The sequence below is a fragment of the Echeneis naucrates genome, chromosome 16 (genome assembly GCF_900963305.1).
Source record: "Echeneis naucrates chromosome 16, fEcheNa1.1, whole genome shotgun sequence".
NCBI classification, from domain to species: domain Eukaryota; kingdom Metazoa; phylum Chordata; class Actinopteri; order Carangiformes; family Echeneidae; genus Echeneis; species Echeneis naucrates.
The window spans coordinates 14,991,891-15,013,419 of record NC_042526.1 but is presented as its reverse complement, the minus strand read 5'-3'; the positions used below and the strand labels follow the sequence as shown (position 1 = coordinate 15,013,419).

At 41.0% G+C, this 21,529-nt stretch overlaps 3 protein-coding genes across 3 annotated transcripts; 2 read left to right on the top strand and 1 right to left on the bottom strand.

Annotated features, from left to right (window-relative positions):
• Positions 1 to 12: 12 nt before the first annotated feature.
• Positions 13 to 4,292, top strand: gnb5a (guanine nucleotide binding protein (G protein), beta 5a). The gene is made up of 11 exons (XM_029522045.1): positions 13 to 539; positions 1,023 to 1,159; positions 1,271 to 1,312; positions 2,134 to 2,210; positions 2,310 to 2,442; positions 2,694 to 2,837; positions 2,923 to 3,014; positions 3,366 to 3,414; positions 3,675 to 3,771; positions 3,928 to 4,094; positions 4,201 to 4,292. The coding sequence occupies exons 1-11, from the start codon at positions 404 to 406 to the stop codon at positions 4,210 to 4,212; spliced, it is 1,086 nt and encodes a 361-aa protein (XP_029377905.1). The 5' UTR covers positions 13 to 403; the 3' UTR covers positions 4,213 to 4,292.
• A 1,194-nt stretch (positions 4,293 to 5,486) lies between these two features.
• Positions 5,487 to 15,957, top strand: ap4e1 (adaptor related protein complex 4 subunit epsilon 1). The gene is made up of 21 exons (XM_029522161.1): positions 5,487 to 5,812; positions 6,796 to 6,867; positions 6,988 to 7,111; positions 7,290 to 7,363; positions 7,444 to 7,565; positions 7,669 to 7,828; positions 7,970 to 8,136; positions 8,350 to 8,423; positions 8,513 to 8,635; positions 8,722 to 8,831; positions 8,916 to 9,055; positions 9,210 to 9,322; positions 9,438 to 9,556; positions 10,170 to 10,472; positions 11,362 to 11,473; positions 11,577 to 11,715; positions 11,799 to 12,054; positions 12,293 to 12,820; positions 12,909 to 13,099; positions 13,180 to 13,340; positions 14,575 to 15,957. Exons 1-21 carry the CDS (start codon positions 5,672 to 5,674, stop codon positions 14,733 to 14,735), a joined length of 3,390 nt encoding a protein of 1,129 aa, XP_029378021.1. The 5' UTR covers positions 5,487 to 5,671; the 3' UTR covers positions 14,736 to 15,957.
• Positions 15,958 to 16,659: 702 nt separating this feature from the next.
• cyp19a1b (cytochrome P450, family 19, subfamily A, polypeptide 1b) lies at positions 16,660 to 19,168 on the bottom strand. The gene is made up of 9 exons (XM_029522162.1): positions 19,015 to 19,168; positions 18,564 to 18,714; positions 18,328 to 18,482; positions 18,011 to 18,187; positions 17,773 to 17,887; positions 17,565 to 17,679; positions 17,313 to 17,475; positions 16,996 to 17,231; positions 16,660 to 16,911 (listed from the first exon to the last, which is right to left on the bottom strand). Exons 1-9 carry the CDS (start codon positions 19,163 to 19,165, stop codon positions 16,660 to 16,662), a joined length of 1,515 nt encoding a protein of 504 aa, XP_029378022.1. The 5' UTR covers positions 19,166 to 19,168.
• Positions 19,169 to 21,529: the final 2,361 nt, after the last annotated feature.

The following is a 21,529-nucleotide window of genomic DNA, read 5'->3' as shown; positions in this document are numbered from 1 at the left end:
AATTATAAAACTGACTAACAATGACAGACAGGGCCTTCCAAAGGTAAAAAGTTTAATCTCGCAAAACCCCCAATAATACTGTGAACAAAATTAACTGTCTTTGTTTCGAACTCCAGTCTTGTTGAAATGAACATACAATCAATAAAACCCTGCAGTGTTTCCTCCGAATGTAACAGACTGTTAACGTCTGCCTGCTGCGGTGTGCTGCCTTCCGTTTGTGAAAATGTATAATTTAGCTGATGAGGACGCAGCATCACCGGGATACAGGATCCTCCTCCTCCTCCTCCTCCTCCCTGGAAACTGGAGGAGCATCTTCCCCCGCTGACGTCATGACAGCAGCATCAGCTGTTAGCTCCGCTTTAAGCCGTTTCGCCGCCGACCGCTGCCTGCACAAAGGAAATATATGAGATCCCCTCTAACCCCTGAAATGGCGACACAGGAGGTACAGCTGAATGAGACTCTGGCCCACCTCAAAACCGAGTCCGAGACGCTGAAGTCGAAGCTGGAAGAGGAGAGAGCGAAGCTGCACGATGTCGAGCGTGAGTGCCGATGAAAACGGGGAGGCCTCGGTTCCCCTCTGCGTTCACCGTGTGACGGGACAAAAATCCTCCAATGTGCCGAATATAGCTGTCTCAGATATAGCAGGGATGTGAATTTGTGGAGAGTGATTTCTTTTTCTTTTTTTATTTTTTGACCGGCCTGACGTTCTGCCGATTTGACAGGATGTTTGTTTTCCTCATGATTTTCCAGCCCACTGCTTCCATCTGAATTTACTCTGTGTTGATTTTGTGTGTCTCAGCAATATGCAAACAGAGGCGGTGAAATAAATCAAACGTGAAAAACTGAAAACAGGCTATCTGTCATTCAAGTATTCGTGAGAATAAGATGATAATCCATCTGTAGCAAAGGCCTGTTGTAGTTTAATCCTTATTGCAGCCAGCAATATTTATGGAGTGTGTGTGTATAGGAGAAGGTTTAATGTGCTGTGCATTGTGTGTGTGTGTGTGTGTCTGTGTGTACAGTACATCAGGTAGCAGAGAAGGTGGAGGGACTGGGCCAGTTTGTCATGAAGACCCGAAGGACTCTGAAGGGACACGGGAACAAAGTTCTGTGCATGGACTGGTGTAAGGACAAGAGGAGGATCGTCAGCTCCTCGCAGGTTCAGTCTCATGTCCTCAGAGCAGCTCACTGCAGAATCTGTCTGGAACTGAATATGATCTACACTGTTCAGGCACTTATTTCATTTCCATTTACTCCAATCTCTTCGCAGGATGGAAAAGTTATTGTGTGGGATGCTTTCACCACCAACAAGGTAAATGTTTTTCTCAGTAGGGGAGACTTCTTTTTTTTTTTTTTTTTTTTTTAACAAAATGAAACTCATCAGGAGCTTCAAACACATGCCTCCATATTTGGCCTGTTGTTACTTCATCTTTCTACAAGCTCTTCACTAAGCAGTGTTTCAGGTAGGCACTACTTGCATCGTGGTTTGGGTTTGTAGTGCAGATATAAGTTGTAAGGAGCTCCTCCTGAATTCTCCTGAATAATTTGTGTTTTGTATTTCCCAAGACAAACAAAAACTAGAATAATAACAGAAATAATAGAAAATTTCTATTTTATTTTATTCATCTTCATGCAATGATGAAGTTTGCAATCACAAAGATATGCCACAAAATGATTGTGCCGTAGTTGGGGAATAAATGTTTGTTCATAGATACAACAATACCAGCAAATTTAAATAGTCTGCAATTACCTCTTAAAAGCAATAGATTTTTTTTATTTATTTATTTTTTTTGCCATTTTACTTTTTGGGAAATCTAATTAACGAGAGCTCCTGAGTCCAGGGAATTTCCACATTTCTACTGCTGTGATGTGAAAGACACAAAAAGCTACCTCTTTTCATGATTAAGGGGAAAGTAAAATAAAGATTGTAAGGTGGCCAAAACACAGGATTGTGTAAAAATGTCTTTAAAAAGCCGCCCAGTTCTGTCATTCATCAGTCCTGGACAAACTGTAATACTCTCTCATGTCTAACAGCCCTGAGCTCGCTGCTCTGCTCTAATTATGCCTCATGAAAGAGATTCGTCTTCCTGTTCTGGTGTGGCTTATGCAGCGTTGTCTTTTGATGTTTATTAGGAGCATGCCGTGACAATGCCTTGCACCTGGGTGATGGCCTGTGCATATGCTCCCTCTGGATGTGCCGTGGCCTGTGGGTGAGTGTCTTCCTACCGGTGATCCAGGTGCAGTGTACTGTCCTTTTGGTCTTCAGTTTTTTTTTTTTTTTGCTGAGCTGGGGTTGTTCTCTGTCCCAGGGGCCTGGACAACAAATGCTCTGTGTATCCTCTGTCCCTGGACAAGAATGAAAACTTGGCTGCGAAGAAGAAGTCGGTGGCCATGCACACAAACTACCTGTCTGCCTGTAGCTTCACCAACTCGGACATGCAGGTGAGATTTTCCCCGATGCACATTTCCCCAAAACAACAAAGGACGCCAGTTTCACCAGCATGGTAGATTCCCTGCTGCTCTCTACTTATTAATCCAAAATCACTGCATTCTGAATCAGAGCGAACTGAGCCTTGTGAATAATTCACAATAGCCAGCTGCTGCTGGTCTGACGTCTTTCACACAGTCTATTTCTGGCCCAACCTCACCAACTCAACTTTTGTGGAAGTTCACATTGTATGCTTATGTCATAGATCCTGACGTCCAGTGGGGATGGTACATGCGCATTGTGGGATGTTGAGAGCGGGCAGCTGTTGCAGAGTTTCCATGGACATGCAGCAGACGTGCTCTGTCTGGACCTGGCCCCCTCTGAGACTGGAAACACATTTGTTTCAGGGGTGAGAGCAGGCATTCCCCAGTGTTGTTGCTTTTACAACTAAACAGAATTAAGTGATTATGTTCTATATCTTTGTGTTATTGCAGGGTTGTGATAAGAAGGCCAATGTGTGGGACATGCGTTCAGGACAGTGTATTCAGTCCTTTGAGACTCATGAGTCAGACATAAATAGTGTGCGGTAAGCAATACTGAAATTTGATTTCTGATGCTTCGGAAACTTCAGAGATAAGCATGTTTTTTTTGTTTGTTTTTTTTTTCCTGATTCTTCATTTGATGATTTAACTATCAATCTGTCCATCTATCAAAGGTTTTATGTTTTATGGAATACCTATTGTGTTCTAACGGCCTGTTTTCTGGCAATGCTGGTTAAGACTTACCTTCTGCATATTTCGTTTTTTGCCAATTCATTTTCAGCCCCCGTCTTCTTCATAAGGCTGCTGAGATTCGCTCACATACTCAAATCGTACATAGGAGATCTCTAAGAGACCGGTTTGCTCTTAACTGTGACTGTCTGTGTGTTTTTCAATAGATACTACCCCAGTGGAGATGCATTTGCATCTGGCTCAGATGATGCCACAGTACGTATTCAGATATTATTTAGTGGTTTAATGTTAAAGGAATAATTTGACCATTTGGGATAAACGCTCATTCCTTATTTTATGTTCATCCCTTTTGGAGTGAGGTCACAAATTAATGCCATATCGGCAGCAAAGTTTTGAAGCTACCGCCAGCTGCCGAATGACTTAGCTTAGCAAGGCGATGAACATTTTCTAAAATTCAGTTTGAATGCTGACATTTAAAATGCCGATGAATACCTAAACACTGACCTTTGTTACAGTGCCGCCTGTATGACTTAAGGGCAGACAGAGAAGTGGCAATATACTCCAAAGAGAGTATCATATTTGGGGTCTCAAGTGTTGATTTCTCTCTCAGTGGTAAGATATAAACACATTTTTCTGAATTAAATTTAATCTAACACAAGTTCATATCCATTCAGTTCCTCCTGATGTTAAACTTCGACATAATATTAAAACCATTTGCTGTGTATGCATGTGTGTGTGTGTGTGTGTGTTTTTTTTTTTTTTTTTCAGGACGGCTACTGTTTGGGGGTTACAACGACTACACTATAAATGTTTGGGATGTTCTCAAAGGAACACGGGTGTCTATTCTGTTTGGACATGAGAACCGTGTCAGTACACTGCGAGTCTCCCCAGATGGGACTGCTTTTTGCACTGGTTCCTGGGACCACACTCTTCGGGTACGAGATAACTGATATCCTGACAACTTTGCAGTCTGAAATGTCTTTTTTTTTTTTTTTTTTTTGGTATGATATCCTGTAATGGTTGCTGTTTTCTTATCTCCAGATCTGGGCTTAAAGATGAAGACGCAGAATTAAATGGTAGACAGACCTGCCGACAACACACTGTTGTTTCTGTTCGCTAGAATACAATCACAGAGATAGAGACTCAGTTTTGGTTGTACACAGAGCATAAAAATAGCATTGTATGTACTCCAGTCTCATGGCCAGGGTAGATTTACATATTTCAAACTGTAAGTAAACCAAATGGTATGCTTATATTATAGTATAATTGAATGAAAAATTGCACATAAGTAGTTATGATTCGACTTATGGCATAAAATATATATTGCAGAAAATATAATTGGTAGTGGCTATTGTCAGGCTAGGATAGAAGTGACACATTAAAGTGATGTATTGTATGTGCCCACATAAAGGAAATTGTTATTTATTTGTTTATGTTTTTGTTTTTTTTTAATAATTGCTTAAAGGATTTCTGGATGAAAATAGGACACATGGAAGCAAAATGCATCTGCACAAGAAGAAATGAGATTTATATGAAAGCCTCAGCTTCACTCAGTTATTGATATATATATATATATATAGAGAGAGAGAGAGACAGGTGGAGATGGGGATGGGGTATGTGGAAATACATATTTCTGGAAATGTATGGATTGTAGTAGAATGACGTCTAGAAATTAATGATTATTATTTCGTGTCCATAAATTAAAAATATCGCATATGAATGAGCATTGGCAAAAATACAAATTTGTAATTTGTGAACTATGTATTTTTAATCCATCATTGTCTCCATTCTCGATATCAGATCACCTGCCAATATTATTCTATTGTAAAAAAAAAAGCACATTTAAAGGTAAACCTACAATATATGATGTTTACTTTTGGTTCCTAAAGTATGGTCTACCTCTCATTTCAGTTTGTTTCCAGCTGTAAGGAAACGGTTCACTGTTTGATGTGCACAGTTCAATCGCTGCAGACACCCTGACCTAAATACTTTCATACACACACGCGTATATGAAACATATGTTTTATTTCTAATAATGTAATCCTTTCATGCAGTTGTCCAATTGCTGTAATTTCATATTTACTTTTATTTTTCATTTTATTTTATTGTAGTTTACAGTAGTGTACAGTTATACGAGGGACTGATTATCAAAAAATATTACAAACACTATAAATGACAAATAAATTTTGAATATCAGAGCTGTGTATTTCAGTGTTGTTCTTCATCACATCCAAACTGACATCATCACCGCACCGACGCTGTTTTTGTTTGCCGTTTCTAATAAAGTTTTCCAAATTCAAGAGGAAGTGACGTCGTCAACGAGCTGGGCTGCCGAATCAAAACAATGGCCGACTCTCAGCCTGGTAATTCGCCTCTTATGATCCTTTTAAAGGCTGAACAGGCTCCTTTCAGCGTCCGTGTGTGAGGGAGTGTGACTGGGATGGACCGCTGATCTGCTCAGTTTGTGTCTGAAGGAACAAATCGGCCCCTAACTCCCCTTTTTGCCACCAAAATGAGCGATGTTGTGGAGAAAACCCTGACAGCGCTGCCCAGCCTGCTGTCCTTAGACCCTCAGCCGGGATCTGCAAAACTGTCCTCCACCTCCAAACTAGGAAACCTCATCAGAGGAATCACCGAGCTGACGTCCAAACATGTGAGTCTGTCCTTCAAAAGCTCACTTTTACCCTGTTTTCGTGGTGGGCTTTAGATGTTAGCTTGCTAACCTGACAGAGCTAACTCGAGGCGTGCGTGTGTTTTATACTTCACGCTAAATATCCCCACGTCGCTGTGCTGTTATCATGCGCTAATCTGGGAGACAGTTTGGTGCCTCCGTGTTAAAGTGGTTCAGTGGGCTTTCCTTCACCGAGCTGTGCTGTGGGAAATGCAGCATGTCTTCATTTCCCATCTCCTGTTTACAGCCATGGAAAACCTGCAGTATAAAATGCATTTGTGATAGTTCCATTTAATGTGTTATTTCAGTTATTTCACTCACTAACAATATGCCTGTATATGTACTACAGCAACTCACCAGATCTTGTTCCAATTAATATGCTAAATTCCTTTTCCATTTCAAAGCTGTAAAAGTGTAGTTTTCTCCAGAGAAGTTTCTAGTATATCCTTCATTACTCCTGATTTGTTTCCAGCGAATAGATCCCTTATAAACCTTCCCTAAAAAGGTTTCAGATTTAATGAATGTGCTAGGAAGTTTTCTGAAATGTTATTATTGTGGAACCTTGAGAGAAATTTAAGGGAACCTTTCCTTAAATTTCTGTCAAACATGAAATTCCAGAATCATTTGTAAAAGTCGTGCAAATTCACCTTTCAATAGCTTTGACATCAAATTTTGTGTTCTCGCAATTGGAGCCCAGATGCAGGGGGAACAAAATTATTATTAACACATGTTAATGATTAAAATAGCATAAAACCAGCTGCTTATTATGGGTATGCCGTCAAATGAAATCTGAACTGCAAAGAGCATCATCTTAATCCTCAGATACGATACTGTTTTGGTTTACTCCCCAATAATGTTAATTGAAAATATACAGGAGAAAATAATGTGTCTCTCATAAAGTAACAAAAAGTAGAGATGACACTCTTTAATCTTGCAGTCTTCATGTGTGTGTTTCTCCTGTTTAGGAAGAAGAGAAGCTTATACAGCATGAACTGGCATCCATCAAAGATCAGGTTTCCTCCCCCAACACCTCCATGGTATAGTTCTCTAAGTTTTCTACTTCTTTTTGACGAAGAAACCAGAATATTGAAATAAAACCAGCAAAGCCTGACTCTATTGACGTGTTTTCTTTTTCTTTGTGACATAATTTGATTCAGAGGCAGATGAAGGAACTTATGGTGAGAGCAATTTACTGTGAAAGTTTGGGCTATGAGGCATCCTTCACCTACATTCATGCCATTAAACTTGCTCAGCAAGGCACGGCTCTGGAGAAGAGAGTTGGTACGTTCTTTTGTAAATATCTGAAAGGCTTAGTTATCCCTCAGAATACTTACCCATCGGTTCCGTATGTTAAATAATAAAGTAATTACACAAGAACCACATCTGATAGATCATGAGTTTAATTACTAAACGACTCCACCGTATCGTCCTCCAGCAATAATTTCTCTGTGATTTTCAGGTTACCTTGCTGTGTCCTTGTTTCTGAATGAAAGTCATGAGCTTCTGCTTCTTCTGGTGAACACTGTATTAAAGGTGGGTGTGTTTTACCAGTATTTGTTGTCTTGAGTATGAACAACAGTGAGGGATGTTGATGTCGTATTTTGTGTCATCAGGATCTACAGAGCACAAATCTTATAGAAGTCTGCATGGCTCTAACTGTTGTCAGCCAAATGTTCCCCAAAGATATGATACCTGCAATCCTTCCCCTGGTGGAGGAGAAACTAAATCACCCAAAGTAAGAAAGGCTTGTTACCTTTCCCATACAGTTAGTGACCTGTTTATTCATATGATAGATCAAAGAATGGGATTTCTAAGTGTTTCTCCTGACATCGTTGTAGAGAAATCATACGCCGAAAAGCAGTCCTTGCACTGTACAAGTTCTACCTAATAGCACCAAATCAAGTTCAACACATCCACAACAAGTTTCGCAAAGCTCTGTGTGATAAGGATCCTGGTGTGATGACAGCGTCACTGCACATCTACTTACAGATGATCCAGGTAATCTTTTTTTTTTTTTTTTTTTTCCTTTCTTTCAACTTCATCACATCAGCTATTGTTATGGAGAAAGCATTATGTTGGATTGATTAAACGTGGTTTAGTCTACATCTGTGACATGTAATATTTCTCCTTTTGTTACAGGAAAATCCAGAAGGTTATAAGGATTTAACAGCTAGTTTCGTCACCATCCTCAAGCAAGTTGTAGGAGGAAAGTTACCTATGGATTTTAACTATCACAGTGTTCCTGCCCCATGGCTTCAGATCCAACTTCTCAGAATACTGGCCTTACTTGGAAAAAATGATCAGAGGTAATTTTTGCTTATATTGTTTTCAGATGAACTGGATCTTTATGCGTGTGTTATACGTGTGGCTGTGCTTGTGTGTTAATGAATTCAGAAAAATACGTTTCATGAGTTTACTCGGAGCTGGGATTGGCTGCTGCAGCCCCGCGACCCAGAAATGGATAAAGCGGTTGAAGATGAATGAATGAATGACTGAATGAGTTTGCTCTATGCACACAGTGCGAGTGCAGTCATGTATGAAGTCCTTGATGAGTCTTTACGAAGAGCAGAGATGAATCACAACATCACCTATGGTATGTCAAATTTATGCAAGTGTTTCAAATAAATGCGAATGTTTGAAATGATTTTATTTGTTCCCTCATACATCTCTCTTCATTTCCAGCAATATTATATGAATGTGTAAAATGCATTTACACAATTCATCCCAAGTCTGACCTTTTGGAAAAAGCTGCTAAGTGCATTGGCAACTTTGTTCTGTCACCCAAGATAAATCTCAAATATTTAGGTAAGATCCAAAGAAAACATGATTTAGTGGGAGTTATTTTTCTGCACTGACAATCAAGATTTCATCGCTAAACTCTTTTATTTCAGGCTTAAAAGCCCTCACCTATGTGGTTCAGCAAGATCCCAGACTGGCTCTGCAACATCAGATGACCATCATAGAGTGTCTCGATCACTCTGACCTCATCATCAAGCGTGAGGTGAGTTTCTGGTGTCATTTGGATATTTTCATAAACTTTTAAGGTTTTCAGGACACTTTTTGTGCATATTCTGTCCTCACGTAGACACTAGAGTTGCTCTTTAGGATCACAAATGCCCAGAACGTCGTGGTCATTGTTGAGAAGATGCTGGAGTTTCTGCGTGTCAATACAGACGATTACACTACTATCGACCTGGTGGGGAAGGTGGCAGAGCTGGCAGAGAAATATCCTTCAGATGTTATGACATATCTCAAGATCTCAAAAAACACAAAAAAACACAACTAGTAGAACTCGTGATTCAATTCTAATCATGTGCATTCATGTTTTCAAACCTTGTTTCTTCCTATTTGCTCTGCCTTTTCCTTATAAAGATAATACATATGCACCAGACAATGAATGGTTCATTGAGACCATGAGCACAGTGTTTTCAGTGGGTGGAGACATGATGCAGCCTGACATCCCAAACAGTTTCCTTAAATTACTGTCTGAGGGTGAGATGACCGCAACTTACTATGTGGTGTTCCTGTGTTGTGATAATTCAGTTTGGTCATTTTATTAGTAATGTTTATTAGGTTTACAAGGATTAATTTCTCTCCTATGGTCCAGGATTTGACAGTGTGGAGGAGGACAGGAAATTGCGGCTTTTTGCGGTGGATTCTTATATTACTCTTCTCCAAAAAGAACCTGGCAAGCTGCCACAACGCTTCCTCCAAGTCATCAGCTGGGTGAGTGCTGTTTACTTATTGAACGCTGAGTTGTTGGTATCATACTTCTGTAATGACAATGAGGAGGAGGATCATTGAATAGTTCAAGCGATACAGATAATAAAGTCCATATTCTGACCTGTCGGAAGATCTTCACCAGCTTGCAGGGGCTGAAGACATTTGCATTGCATCTAGATAAGGCTGAGTTGTGAACATGATCAACGAAAAACATTCAAGTCAATTTTACATCTGTGTTTCTGTTTGTGTGAAAATCACAGATGGGACTCGGGACTCTTTCCCAACTTGTTTATTATTTTGAAATGTTGGATAATTTTAACCTTTTTGAGCCTCCTAAGACAGAATCAAGACTTCTTTCTTTGGTTTAGCTGGGCACAACCAGCGGACGTATGTCACTTCTACCAAGGGGTAGCGTTGTGTGGGGTCATAACTTCAACGAAAATGGTTTGGAAGTGGATCGTATAGAGGCTGCTGCAGTGTGTTACAATGGGATACAGTCACCAGTTAATCATTTCTAAATTTGTTGAGAATAGTAACTTAATTGTAAAACACAAGTCAGTACAACCTGTTACCAGTTTGATCACCAAGGTTTTTTTCCCCTTTCGACTGTGCTCAGGTCCTTGGTGAATATTCGCATTTGAAGGATGAACTTGAACCGACTGTTGTGCTGAAGCTGCTGGCAAAACTGTTGGATATGAAGCACACTAGCAGTGAAACTAAGAGTTGGATCCTCATGGCAATGACTAAACTCTGTGAGGGTGGGGCAGAAGTTTCTGTGGTGCGGGAGGTTTCTGAAACATACAGCAGCTCAATGGACACAGTGCTGAGACAGAGGGCTCATGAGCTGCAATACCTCAGCCAAGACTCTGAACTACGAGCAAAGGTGCTGCTTCGAGACAATGGCCTGAGGCCGTTAGAGGTAACATACAAGGACTCTCCCCACCCCTCCTCTTGCCTCTCCTCTCTCTCACACTCTCACACACTCCCAATCCAACCAGTCGAGACAGATGGCCACCCACCCTGATCCTGGTTATCCACAAAGTTTCTGCCTACTAAAGGAAGTTTTTCCTGTCACTGTTGCTAAGTGTTATTCATGGAGGGAATTCTTTGGTTATTATAAAGAGTTTAGCCTCGACCTCGATGGTGTAGTGCTTTGATGTAACCCTGTTATCATTTGGCACTATATCTATAAATTTGATTTGACTTAAAGAACTGCTGCAGAACTACAGTAATGATGATATGATGTCTGATATATCAATTCTAATGTTCAATATTTAAAGAAATCAGATATGTTGACAATATGAAGCCAATAATTTATCTTTAGCATGAAATATTTGGCTTTACTGTTAAATTTGATTTATCGTGCTAGAAACAGTGAAATTACTTAGCTGTTGGAGCCACAAGAGATGATGTGGCCTTGTGGGTCCTTCGCTGTGATGGGTGTCAAAAAATACCTGTAGACACTTGCCCACCATGACACACAGTCATGTAGATTATGAGCTGTGGTTAGAAAAATAATATCAGTTCAACCGTTATTGCAGGTGTTTTGGCATGTCCGGAGTAATCTGAAGGGTGGGGTTTACGATACACGGGCATTCAGTTTCATTTGCAGTGTCAAGTGGAGGACAAAATAATAAACAAATGACATACGAGAAATTGTATTGCCTTTTGTGCCAAAGCAAATGAAAAATGAAAAAGGCCCAGTGTGTTTTCTTGTGATGCCTTTAATTTGTAAATGCTGCAGCTTTTCTGTTTGATGGCCTCTCATTCATGGAGCAGTTCAAACTTGTTGTGTCGCTGGTTCCCAGGTTGATTCATCTTTGTCATTTCTGGATGGATTTGTGTCAGAGGCGTTGGCTGCTGGCGCTGCTCCATACAAGCCTCCCCATCAAAGACAGGAAGAATTAGCTCAGGCGAAAGGTAGAAAGAATGAGAAACTTCTCAACTGTGACACATTTGTGAAACATTCGCACTGACGTGTTTTGAATTGTTTTGTGGTTTGTTTGTTTTTTTTTTCTCACAGCATTGAGCCTGGAGCCGTACGGCCTGTCCCTGCCCATGAGTATGTCCTCCTGCAGCATCACTGACAGACAGTCTCCTACACTGCTGTCCATGAGCTCTGGTCTGTCAGGAGACAGTGCTGAAATCTCACACAAAGGGGGGTACGTGGACACAGTGTGCATCTGCTGACAGAATTATGCTGTGGCTTTGAACTCATACTGGTGGTTCTTACTATTTGTGTCAGTTCTACAAGTCTGAAGCTGGATGGAGTGAAGAGGGTGTGGGGGAGAGAGGGGTACCTACCGCAGAGAGCAGCTGTGGAAGAAGCTGCCCAGGTGGAAGTCCCCTGTACCCTCCGTTCACCGAGCCAACAGGGTGATGCTGACAGTTCACACAGCCAGACCCCAACTTCTACACCAACACCAACTGAGCCCGATCCAGAAAAGCAGCAGTTGGCTTCTTTGTTTTTTGGCCTCAGCTCCCAAAGCTCCGTCTGTCTGGTGAGCTCACAAATTCCTCAATGGTTAGCATTATCTGTCCGAGATGGAGCTGCATAATATCGAGAGAACATGATTGGTCATACCCGTGCTTTTCTTTGCTTTTTTTTTTTTTTTTAACCAGGGTTTTAATATAAAGCCTTGCTTTTGGTTGTTGTGCTGAATTTAATTGTACCTTTTTAAAATAAAAACCTCCTGTGTTTCTGTGCTGATATGCAGCAGTAATTGTATTGTCTAACAGATGGGAAAACCTGAGCCAACACCCCATCGGTTTAGAAGAAAAGCCAAAGGTGTCACTGATCCAACATCCAGCTCCCTCATCTCTACTCCCAGTAATGTGGAAAAGTTGCTATGTAACAACCTACTGGACTCCAACATCGCCTCGGAACTGGCCGTTTCCTCGGCCAAACAGATAACTGAACTTCCTCAGGGCCTTAAAACAGCATCCTGTGATGTAGAAGCAGAGCTGACTGACATAGCTGATATAAAACAAAATAACCCCAGTCTCATTGTGGATAATGGTATTGTAGCAGCTGCTGATGAAGACCCAGACAGACCCAAAGACTTGTGTCTCATTTCTCACCTGCCTGCAGAGCTCTCTGAACTCTGTCACTCAGAAATCACTCCTCTGTGCACCATCCAAAGCCTTGTTCTGTCAGCCTGTCATCTGCAGAAAGAGGATTCCTTAGTTTTGGCTGTTTTCATTTCCAACTCCTCTGACTCTGCCCTTCAGCACATTGTGCTGGACCTTGACTCTGAACAACTCGAGGTACCTAACTTAGCTGAAACTACCTGGTAAATATCAAAGTGTAATCTTCTTATTAGTTTTTAATGTTAACATGTAATATCATTTTCAGGTATCCTGTGTGTCTGACAGTCCTGCAGAGGACTTCAGAGGCCACTCTGTAGTTGTGTACCAGTATTCCCTGACTGTTAAGAGGCCGTCAATTCATGTCAGTATAGAGGGGACGGTATCTTTCCAGTTGCCTGGGGAGGCCCCTCAGGCAGCTCAGTTCTCATACAAACTCCCTTTAACCATCTTCATCAGGTGACACATGTTTCTGCTGAACTCAAAAAGTCTACACAGTGCTTATCATTTGCTCACTCAGATGTCACATTTCCCTGCAGGCCCTTGACGGTGTCGACAGAGGAGTACGGGACGATGTGGTTGTCCTTCTCTCATGACACGAAGCAGAATCTGACACTGATTGGTGATGGCCAAGAAGCTCTAACAGCCACCCTGAATGTACTGAAGCAGAAACTGCAGCTTCATGTTGTGGAAATAATAGGTGAGAAGATGTTCAATACAGCCGCCCTTTCTTTTGATAGCAACAGATGTTATCCTTGATGGTCAACAAATTGCTATTGGAGTAGTTTGATATGTTGATTCTGATAACTACAGCAGTTAGCTGAGACATTACTGCGGAGATTTCATTCTTAACTTTAGTACTTTTACTCAGCAAGGTCAACTGACCAGGTTATGCAATAGCTTTCAACTCTGCCACATTATCTTTACCATCTGGATACATGCTTAAAATGTGCTCCATGTGTTACACACTGACCACTAGGGGTGTGCAAAAAAATCAATTTATATAAAAATCGCAATTCTCATTTACTACGATTCAGAATAGAATTAAAATGTCTCAAAATCGATTAAAAAAGCAACAACAAATAAATAAATAACAAATAACAGGCTGTCTGCTTCCATTTTGTATGTGGGACATCCTAATGCCACCTTGGAGCTGGTTCTGGAACATATGTATGCGCGGTAAGCACCAAAATGAGGAGTAAATTACAATAATGGATCTGGCCCGTCCGCATTTAAGCAAAAACAACAATAAAACATATGTCCCACAACTTTGGTGGAAATATCAAATCCACTGCAAACTTTTTAATTTCTTCTATACCTGTGCTGTTTGGTTTTCCCTCGATTACTGACATCTCCATTGAAGTACATGATAGTCAGCCTCTTTGTGTTGAGTTCAGTGAGTGACTCAGTGCACTCAAATGGTCACTAGACCTCTGGTCTGGTCTAGTCTGAAGGGGGGTCTGCTGTCTCATCTCGTCTGGTCTGTGGGGTGGTCCCATCTCTGGTCTAGTGGTGTCACCAGTCTGGTCTGGTACAGGGGTCACCGTTCCTTGCTGTAGCCCAGACCATTACAAATTAGCCATTAACTTAGACATGTTCAGGTGCTCCTACTGGGAATCAAACGGCACCCACTGCGCTCAAGTTACCACATGAACCACAAGAAAATGACTGTTAATGGCCAATCTAAAAACACCTAGGCCATCATCTTAATAGTCCATATGTGGCAGTAGCAATAAATAGAAGTACTTAATACCTAATCTAATCAAATAGACTGCATATAAGTAAAAAGATACACTAAAATATGTTCTTATTAAAGTATTATGGCTCATCTTTAAATAAGGATAAATATTTCATAAACAAATGTTGGTAATCAAAATGTTATATCTTATATGGAACCGTGGTTGCTGGCATATTACCTTTGTCACCTTCCACAGGGCAGGAAGGTATTTTGTCTTGCCGGCTCCTCCAGGATCAGCCCTGTCTGATGCACTGCCGTGTGCATGCAGGCACGCTGGCTGTGTGGCTGCGTTCTCCAGTCCCCGACCTGCCAGACTGCCTGATCTACCACTGCCAGAGAGCCTTACAGGAGTACTGAGTCCCGATGGCAACACCTCCCCTGACACCGCCGAGCAACCAGGCCACCAGACCCTCGGTCACTGAGGGGGAAGGTGCACAGAACAGCAGCGCAAGACAGAAAGGGAAACATCTGATGTGGTGAATTCTCATCGTTACACAACAGTGGTTACTCTAAGTTAATTAGTATGATCCAGTTTAAATGTCCATTGATCAGTGTTTAAGTTTAAGAAATAGAATATTTCATAGATCAAGACAAAAAGTCACAGCTGGCAGTAGCACTGATGTTTTACAGTGATGAGAGGACTCTACAATGAGTGTATAATGGAAAACTCATAATTTATTTCCTCGGGCCTGCATGCTATAGGGAGATACCAAAGTCCGTTTGGATTAAAAAAAAAAAAAATCTAAATCCTCGCTGATTTCTAACATTAGAAAAACTTACTGAAATAATACTAAGTGAAAGGTATAGAAGGAGGCCTTAAATTAGGTTGGCTGATATTATTTATTGAAGGTTTGGGGAGAAACAGAAAGAAGATACTGATGTCTTAACATTGACAAAGAGAACCTGTTTGTCCACTGATTTTTTTCCCACACAAATAGAGTGTATATCTTTGTTTGTCTTAAAGGTGGTATTACACTGACCTAACCTCCAGCTGCAACAGTTACACTTCATTCTTACTTATCTGTGCTGCATTTTCTGCAGTGAGGATCACACTCTGCCATGATCACGATAGCGATGTTTGTTGCAGAACCTGCCTTCTGTGTGATATGATTGTCTATATGCACTCATGTTTCTGGTTTGAGAGGTGGATTTTAGTGGTTTTTGATTGTTGTATTTTTCTATCAATACATCATTGAAAGCATATTTATTGGCTTTATATTCTTACAGAAAATATTTTATATTAATTTCATTCAAAGAAAAAACAAACAACATGCTTTATGTTCTGCTGGTTGAACTGCTCCAGATTTGGTTTTTAGTTTATGTGAAATGTCTCACCCTGTTTTATTTAATTCAACTTGAAAGGAAAGTTTACTTTTATCATTTTTTTATTTTTGCTTGTCTGATGTGAAACACGACTCTAACACAACGTCTAAAAGTCAACCTTAACCCAACGCCTTACGCTCTAATGCCTTGCAGGCATGTTTGATTTGTGCCTGTGGTACAGAGGTAAATCCTTGTTTCTTAGAGTGCCTGTGACTACACTCTGCTTCTTCTGAATAAATTCTACACATGGAAATTAGTTTCACTTTGTCTCTGGGACAGTTTATTCAGTGCTGCCACAGTGTGTTGGATGTGCTGGTGCTTTCAACTCATTGTGGTCTAAAATGAATACTAATAATGGTTACATGTCTATTAAATGAGCCTTTTATGTAATTCAATGCACATTTTCAAATGTAAAACGTCTTAGTAACATTGTACCTCTAATGATGTTGGCGTGTCTTTAGCCAAATTTAGTCATTTACTTTGCATTATTGAATGTTTAAGTATATCTACATCAAATTGTACAAAAGATCTAATAGATCTAAAAATACCACAGATGTGACATGAGAAATACAGTCAATAAGGGATGGATTCACCTCAGCAGTATACGTTCCTTCATGTGCATATTCTTGATAATTAATAGTTAAGTGTTTGCTGAAATTGTAACATCATGTGTGCAAACATTATTCACTAAACCATATTGTTACTCTGAAGTTATTTAGTGCAATAACGGTGATTATCATGACAAGAAACAAAAACCTATGTTGACCGCTACCTAAACACAGCTCAGTTATGTCAAAGTTGGAAAAAGAGCTACCATAATGCACAAATATATTTTCTTCCTACACAGAAATACAGAAATACAGTGTATTAATAGCCCAGCAGAACGAACTCCATTTTACACACTTCAACACTTTTCATGCTACAGTTTTCATCCGTAATGTAACAGCCTCACTGTGTTTCAGAGCTGACTGTGTAGTGGTTGTGCGGATCGGCAGATGAAGCGCATGGCCAGGCTGTGCTCATCCTCCACGGGGTGCTGTGACAGGTCGTTGGTCTGCCTGATGCTGTTCAGGGTGCAGCCTTGACGAGGACACACAGTGTAACGAGACAACAGAGTGACCAAGATGGCCTTCATCATCACCATGGCGATGTGTTTACCCACGCAGGAACGGGGCCCACAGCCGAAGGGCTGGAAGAAACGAATGGGCACCTGCCAAACAGAGAGGGAAAGACTTAACTGGTGTGTGTTGTTCTCGAGAGCCATATGTTGTTTCATGTCATTCAGACGACTTACTTTTCTGTCAAAATTCATCAGGCTGAACTCTTTTGGTTTGGGGAAGAATTCAGTCTTGTGCATGAGACCAATGTTGAGAATAATGTTGGTTCCTTTCTTGATTTTAGTGCCTTCGATGGTGTTGTCCTCCAGAGCTTTGCGCATCGTGAATTCAACCACAGGATGAAACCTCAAAGACTCATTGATGAAACTCTCCAATGTGTTCAAGCTTTGATAACAAATGTTTCCCTTTTCAGCTGGGAGTAAAATTCATTGGAGCGGTTCAATATTTAGCTCTAACAGAGTGAGTGAAAGCAAGGCAGCATAACTGCACTCACCCAGGACCATGTTTATCTCGTCCACTATCCTCAGCTCAACGTCTGGGTTTTGTTTCAGCAGCAACAGCATGAAAAAGAGGCTGATGGACAGTGTGTCAGGTGCTGCGATCACCATTTCCAGCACACATTGCCTGACGTCGTCTGCTGAGAGATCTCCGTGGTTCTATCACAAAGTGTAATGGAGGTAAACAGCAGTAAAAACTTTAGAAGCAGGGCAGTAGCAGACACAGGTTCATCCAGAAAGACACTGACCTGTGCAAAGATCAGCTCAGTTGCAAAGTCAAAATCATCATCCAACTTCTCAGTTTCATTTATAATTTGTCTTTTAATCTCAAGAAGGCTCTCAATTTCATTTTGCAGCTCTAGGCTGTTGGCGCAAAAGGAAACACAAAGAGTTAACTGATGAAATGGAAAACCAAATGTGTGTTTACTGCCATGTGCGAGTGCGTTAGGAACTTACGCTGCTTTCTTATGTTTGTTGTACAGCCATCCAATCTTGAAGAATATATTAGGCTTTATCAGAACTGTTTGCCAGGTCTCAAAGTAGTTTCGGATTTTCATCAGCATGGCCCTCTCTGAGTTGTTATGCAGGAAAATAGTCAGGAGCTTCAAACTTGACTGAAAGTGAACTGGACATATTGTTTAGTGACAGGAAATCCACAGTTTATATGTAGAATATACAGTGACATGCAGCTGACCGTTGAACGGGACCCTGAGGAAAAGCCTGTTGGAGATGTCCACCACGATGGCTCTCATCAGATTAAGAGCATCCACATGCCCGGAGGAATTGGTCATCTCCTGCAGGCTGTCCAGGTGTCTGGCAGTGGTGCTCACACAGATTTCTGTTGTCCTCTGGAGGCTGGGGCCCGTCAGGGCTGTCAAGCAACCAAATGACTTCTCTGAAGCAGTGTTCCATCCATCATCTGATGTGAGTTTGTTATTTTTCTTTACGTCGTAAATATGGGAAATGTGCAAAAAGAAAGATGAAAAGAGACGCTGCAATTCCCTCACTCACCTTTAGAAAAGTATGTCCTCACTTTTTTCCAGAGTGGAACATCACTGTTGAAAATAATTCCCCTCCCTTCCATCCCGAGACAGCGCAGCCCTTCTTTGCTCCCAAATCTGGCCGTGTAGTGGGTGCTCCTCAAAACGTGATACACTGCCGAGGACCTATCAGTGAAGCCACGCTTTGACATATCACATCGTAGCGTAAACTCTGAGTGCAAAGTGTTCTACTCTGAAGGAACTTGCCTGCTTAGTATGAGGGTCTCCTCGCCATTAATCCACACCCGGACCATGTTGCCATATTTGTTGTTGTAGTAGTTGCACGCTGTTCCAATCCCAGTCCAGATGAACCTGGTGTAGGAGAGGATGGGGCCAAGTCCTGCCAAGAAAGAAGGACCTGGCAGAAAGAGACAGGTGACGAATTTTAAAAAAGTTGCAATTATGTAATTTATTCTATTTACAAGCATCAAGTCTGTTAATGAGACTTCAAAAAAGATACTAAATTTATCTACAGACTCCAGATTACTGTCTGGGAGATCATTTACTGTTGATGAATTTGCATGAAGTTTAGGAGGTGTTCTTCATCTCTCTTTGGATTATGAAACAAACGTCATATTATCCTTTCCTGCTTTCTCCTGCAGTTGTGTCCCTGGGTATCACCCTGTAAAGCTTGCGTGGCGGAACAGGAGTCTATTACCTGGTATGTGTGACTGATTGGTTTTCTTCCCGGTGGTGAAGAGCAGCAGCAGCAGCAGCAGGAGGAGGAGGAGCAGAAGCAGGAGGGTGGTGCCCTCGGACACATCGTGGACCACCACAGGGCCGATGGCGAGAGTCTCCAGCTGCAGCATCTCCCGTATAACAAGGTGACCAGATTAGCGAAATGAACATTGGGGACATTTTCAGCGGGGTGTTCATAAATCAAATGTTATTATCATAAAATAAATAACAGGGGCAATTACATCACAACCCAAGTTAAAGTTCCAACCTCTCAGCATCACGCGACTCAGAAAAAGTGTGACTATATGCTCACAGTGCATCTGTCTCCTTCAATCAGACGAAACAAAAACCTCAGTCAGCTGGACAGCCTTCATTTAATGCTTCTGTCCTCCAGTGCTCACGTGCAACAAAGTCACATTAAGCGCACATTAAGACCAAAATACACCCACACAAAGCTTAAAGGTGAACTGTTTGTTCAGCACAGAGTGGTCTGGATCAGGGTACCATCTATAGAGACTAAATCATCTGTAATGACAGAGACAATAGATAGATTTACTTTGTTGATCCAAATCTGGGAAAGTTTGAGTCTCTCTTCCTTTACAATAGTTATGTATACTAATGTCACTGCAGGAAAATGTGTCTGTCCTGCAGCTCAACAACACACATCAGAAAGTCATTGAATATGCAAATGAGAGTTCTCAATGTAAGTGCGACATAGTGAACAACATACATGCAACATAAAGTCAAGATTTGACTGCAGACGCATCATTTAACCCTCAGACAATGTCTACGTACTGACAGTTGCAACCACTTACAGCCTTCAGGAACACCATGATCACATTACACGGCACTACCTTTCCATTGCAATAGGTTAAAATACAGTACACAACATGACATGGGTAAGTCCTGGATTATGAGATGGATCGCACTATTTCCTGCACCTGTCTGATAGTGGATTGCTCATAAATACTTTGAAGCGGTGTGTGTTTGATTACCATACCATGCTGTCTTACCAGATCTAATGATTTAGTGACTAATGCTGCATGGTAAAACAATAACATAAGCCTCTGCTGCACTCCATACCAACCGATACGTCAACCATATAAAGACATCCTTTGTTGAGCCCTCCAGCTGAATGTTGTTTATCTAAACCCTCAAGTATGGATCAACCTGAGTCATGGCTTCATGGTGAATGGAGGAGAAGTACCTTTTTTTTTTTCCCTGAAAAAAAAAAAAAAAATTGGTTTGGGATGTTTTAATCTGTCTCTGATATTATTCTGTATCAGCAGTAGAACCCAGTCCATTTAATCCATTTCTTCAAATGTCAGCGAGGGGAAAGCCCTTCAGCACTTCTTTATCCTGAAACAGTACCTGTAAATGTCATTTCAATGCCATTTTTACTTCTCCACCAAGAAATCATTATATTACTAGTAATACTTACTTCTCTTCTCCTGCCAAATGCAATTTGTTAAATAAAAAAAGTGAAAATGTAGCTCCGTCTTCAGGTTTTAAAGATGAACAGCATTCTCCAGCCAAATAAATGACAGTGATTCAGGGGTTTATAAATCCTGGGTTAAGCCTTCATTTTTCCTGTTGCTTAGGAACACAGCCACTTTGGGGTCTATTAGCCGAACAGGCCAGATAACAGGACACGTCTGCACCTCAAAGCAGCCTCCAAAAGAAGAAAAGACGTTTCTTTTTTTTTATCCATAGGAAATGCAAAACCTTTTAATGGGTTGGACTCTGCAATATTGTTGGGTTTTTTTTTTTAAGGTGGTCTTGCATCACATTTATTTTTGTAGGAAAGAAAGAAACCCCACTGTCCAATTCATCAGACCAGGGGGCTTTTCAGGGGGAAATTAATTAGCTGGGTCAGACCGACCTGTGGCAAATGGAGCAGGGATTTACCAGCCGCTTGAACAAGAAAACAGGGGAATGAGAAACACTTGTTTTTATAATTTCAAAAGCTTACTTCTTAGGATTTCATGTAAAAATTCTGCTCACAGTTTGTTTCTCACAAATGAATGAAATCATAGACCCAAGCCTGTAAAGGAAAACAGTGCGGGTGCACAGGCCTTGTGCTTATAATGGGGTGTCCTTCAGGCTCTGAACCTTTGAATAGCTGGTATGCTGTTGATCAAGATATTGGCCTTACATTTTGTGGTGGAGGCTTTTAACCTATATTAGCTAAAAAACCCACTCTCCCCATTGTATTAGAGACAACAGAAATCATTGGAACTCAATTTTTTTTTTTTTTTGGTTGGCGCAAATGTAATTAAGTTGAGAAAAATGCAATTCTGTATTTGGAAATAGACAACAAAACATCAAATCCCCTTTCGTGAAGAGGATATCTCTCACACACACACGTTCTTCCTCACACTGACAGTCTGTTACTGAAAACGGTCTGAAAGCTCTTTTGTGGACCCAAAGAATGTTCCCATTGTTCATTACTTATTTATTCCACTTCCATGTCATTTTGTGTAGGATGAATTGGT

What these genes read in the sequence shown, in the direction of transcription:
- gnb5a (XM_029522045.1), top strand. Translation starts at nt 404, where the DNA reads ATGAGATCCCCTCTAACCCCTGAAATGGCGACACAGGAGGTACAGCTG. An exon ending in GGATCGTCAGCTCCTCGCAG is followed by an intron (nt 1,160 to 1,270) that starts GTTCAGTCTCAT and finishes ATCTCTTCGCAG; the next exon opens with GATGGAAAAGTTATTGTGTG. An exon ending in GAAACACATTTGTTTCAGGG is followed by an intron (nt 2,838 to 2,922) that starts GTGAGAGCAGGC and finishes GTGTTATTGCAG; the next exon opens with GGTTGTGATAAGAAGGCCAA.
- ap4e1 (XM_029522161.1), top strand. Translation starts at nt 5,672, where the DNA reads ATGAGCGATGTTGTGGAGAAAACCCTGACAGCGCTGCCCAGCCTGCTG. An exon ending in ACCTCATCATCAAGCGTGAG is followed by an intron (nt 8,832 to 8,915) that starts GTGAGTTTCTGG and finishes GTCCTCACGTAG; the next exon opens with ACACTAGAGTTGCTCTTTAG. An exon ending in TTGACTCTGAACAACTCGAG is followed by an intron (nt 12,821 to 12,908) that starts GTACCTAACTTA and finishes TATCATTTTCAG; the next exon opens with GTATCCTGTGTGTCTGACAG.
- cyp19a1b (XM_029522162.1), bottom strand. Translation starts at nt 19,165, where the DNA reads ATGCTGCAGCTGGAGACTCTCGCCATCGGCCCTGTGGTGGTCCACGAT. An exon ending in CCTCAGGGTCCCGTTCAACG is followed by an intron (nt 17,888 to 18,010) that starts GTCAGCTGCATG and finishes ATAACAACTCAG; the next exon opens with AGAGGGCCATGCTGATGAAA. An exon ending in AACAAACATAAGAAAGCAGC is followed by an intron (nt 17,680 to 17,772) that starts GTAAGTTCCTAA and finishes TTGCGCCAACAG; the next exon opens with CCTAGAGCTGCAAAATGAAA.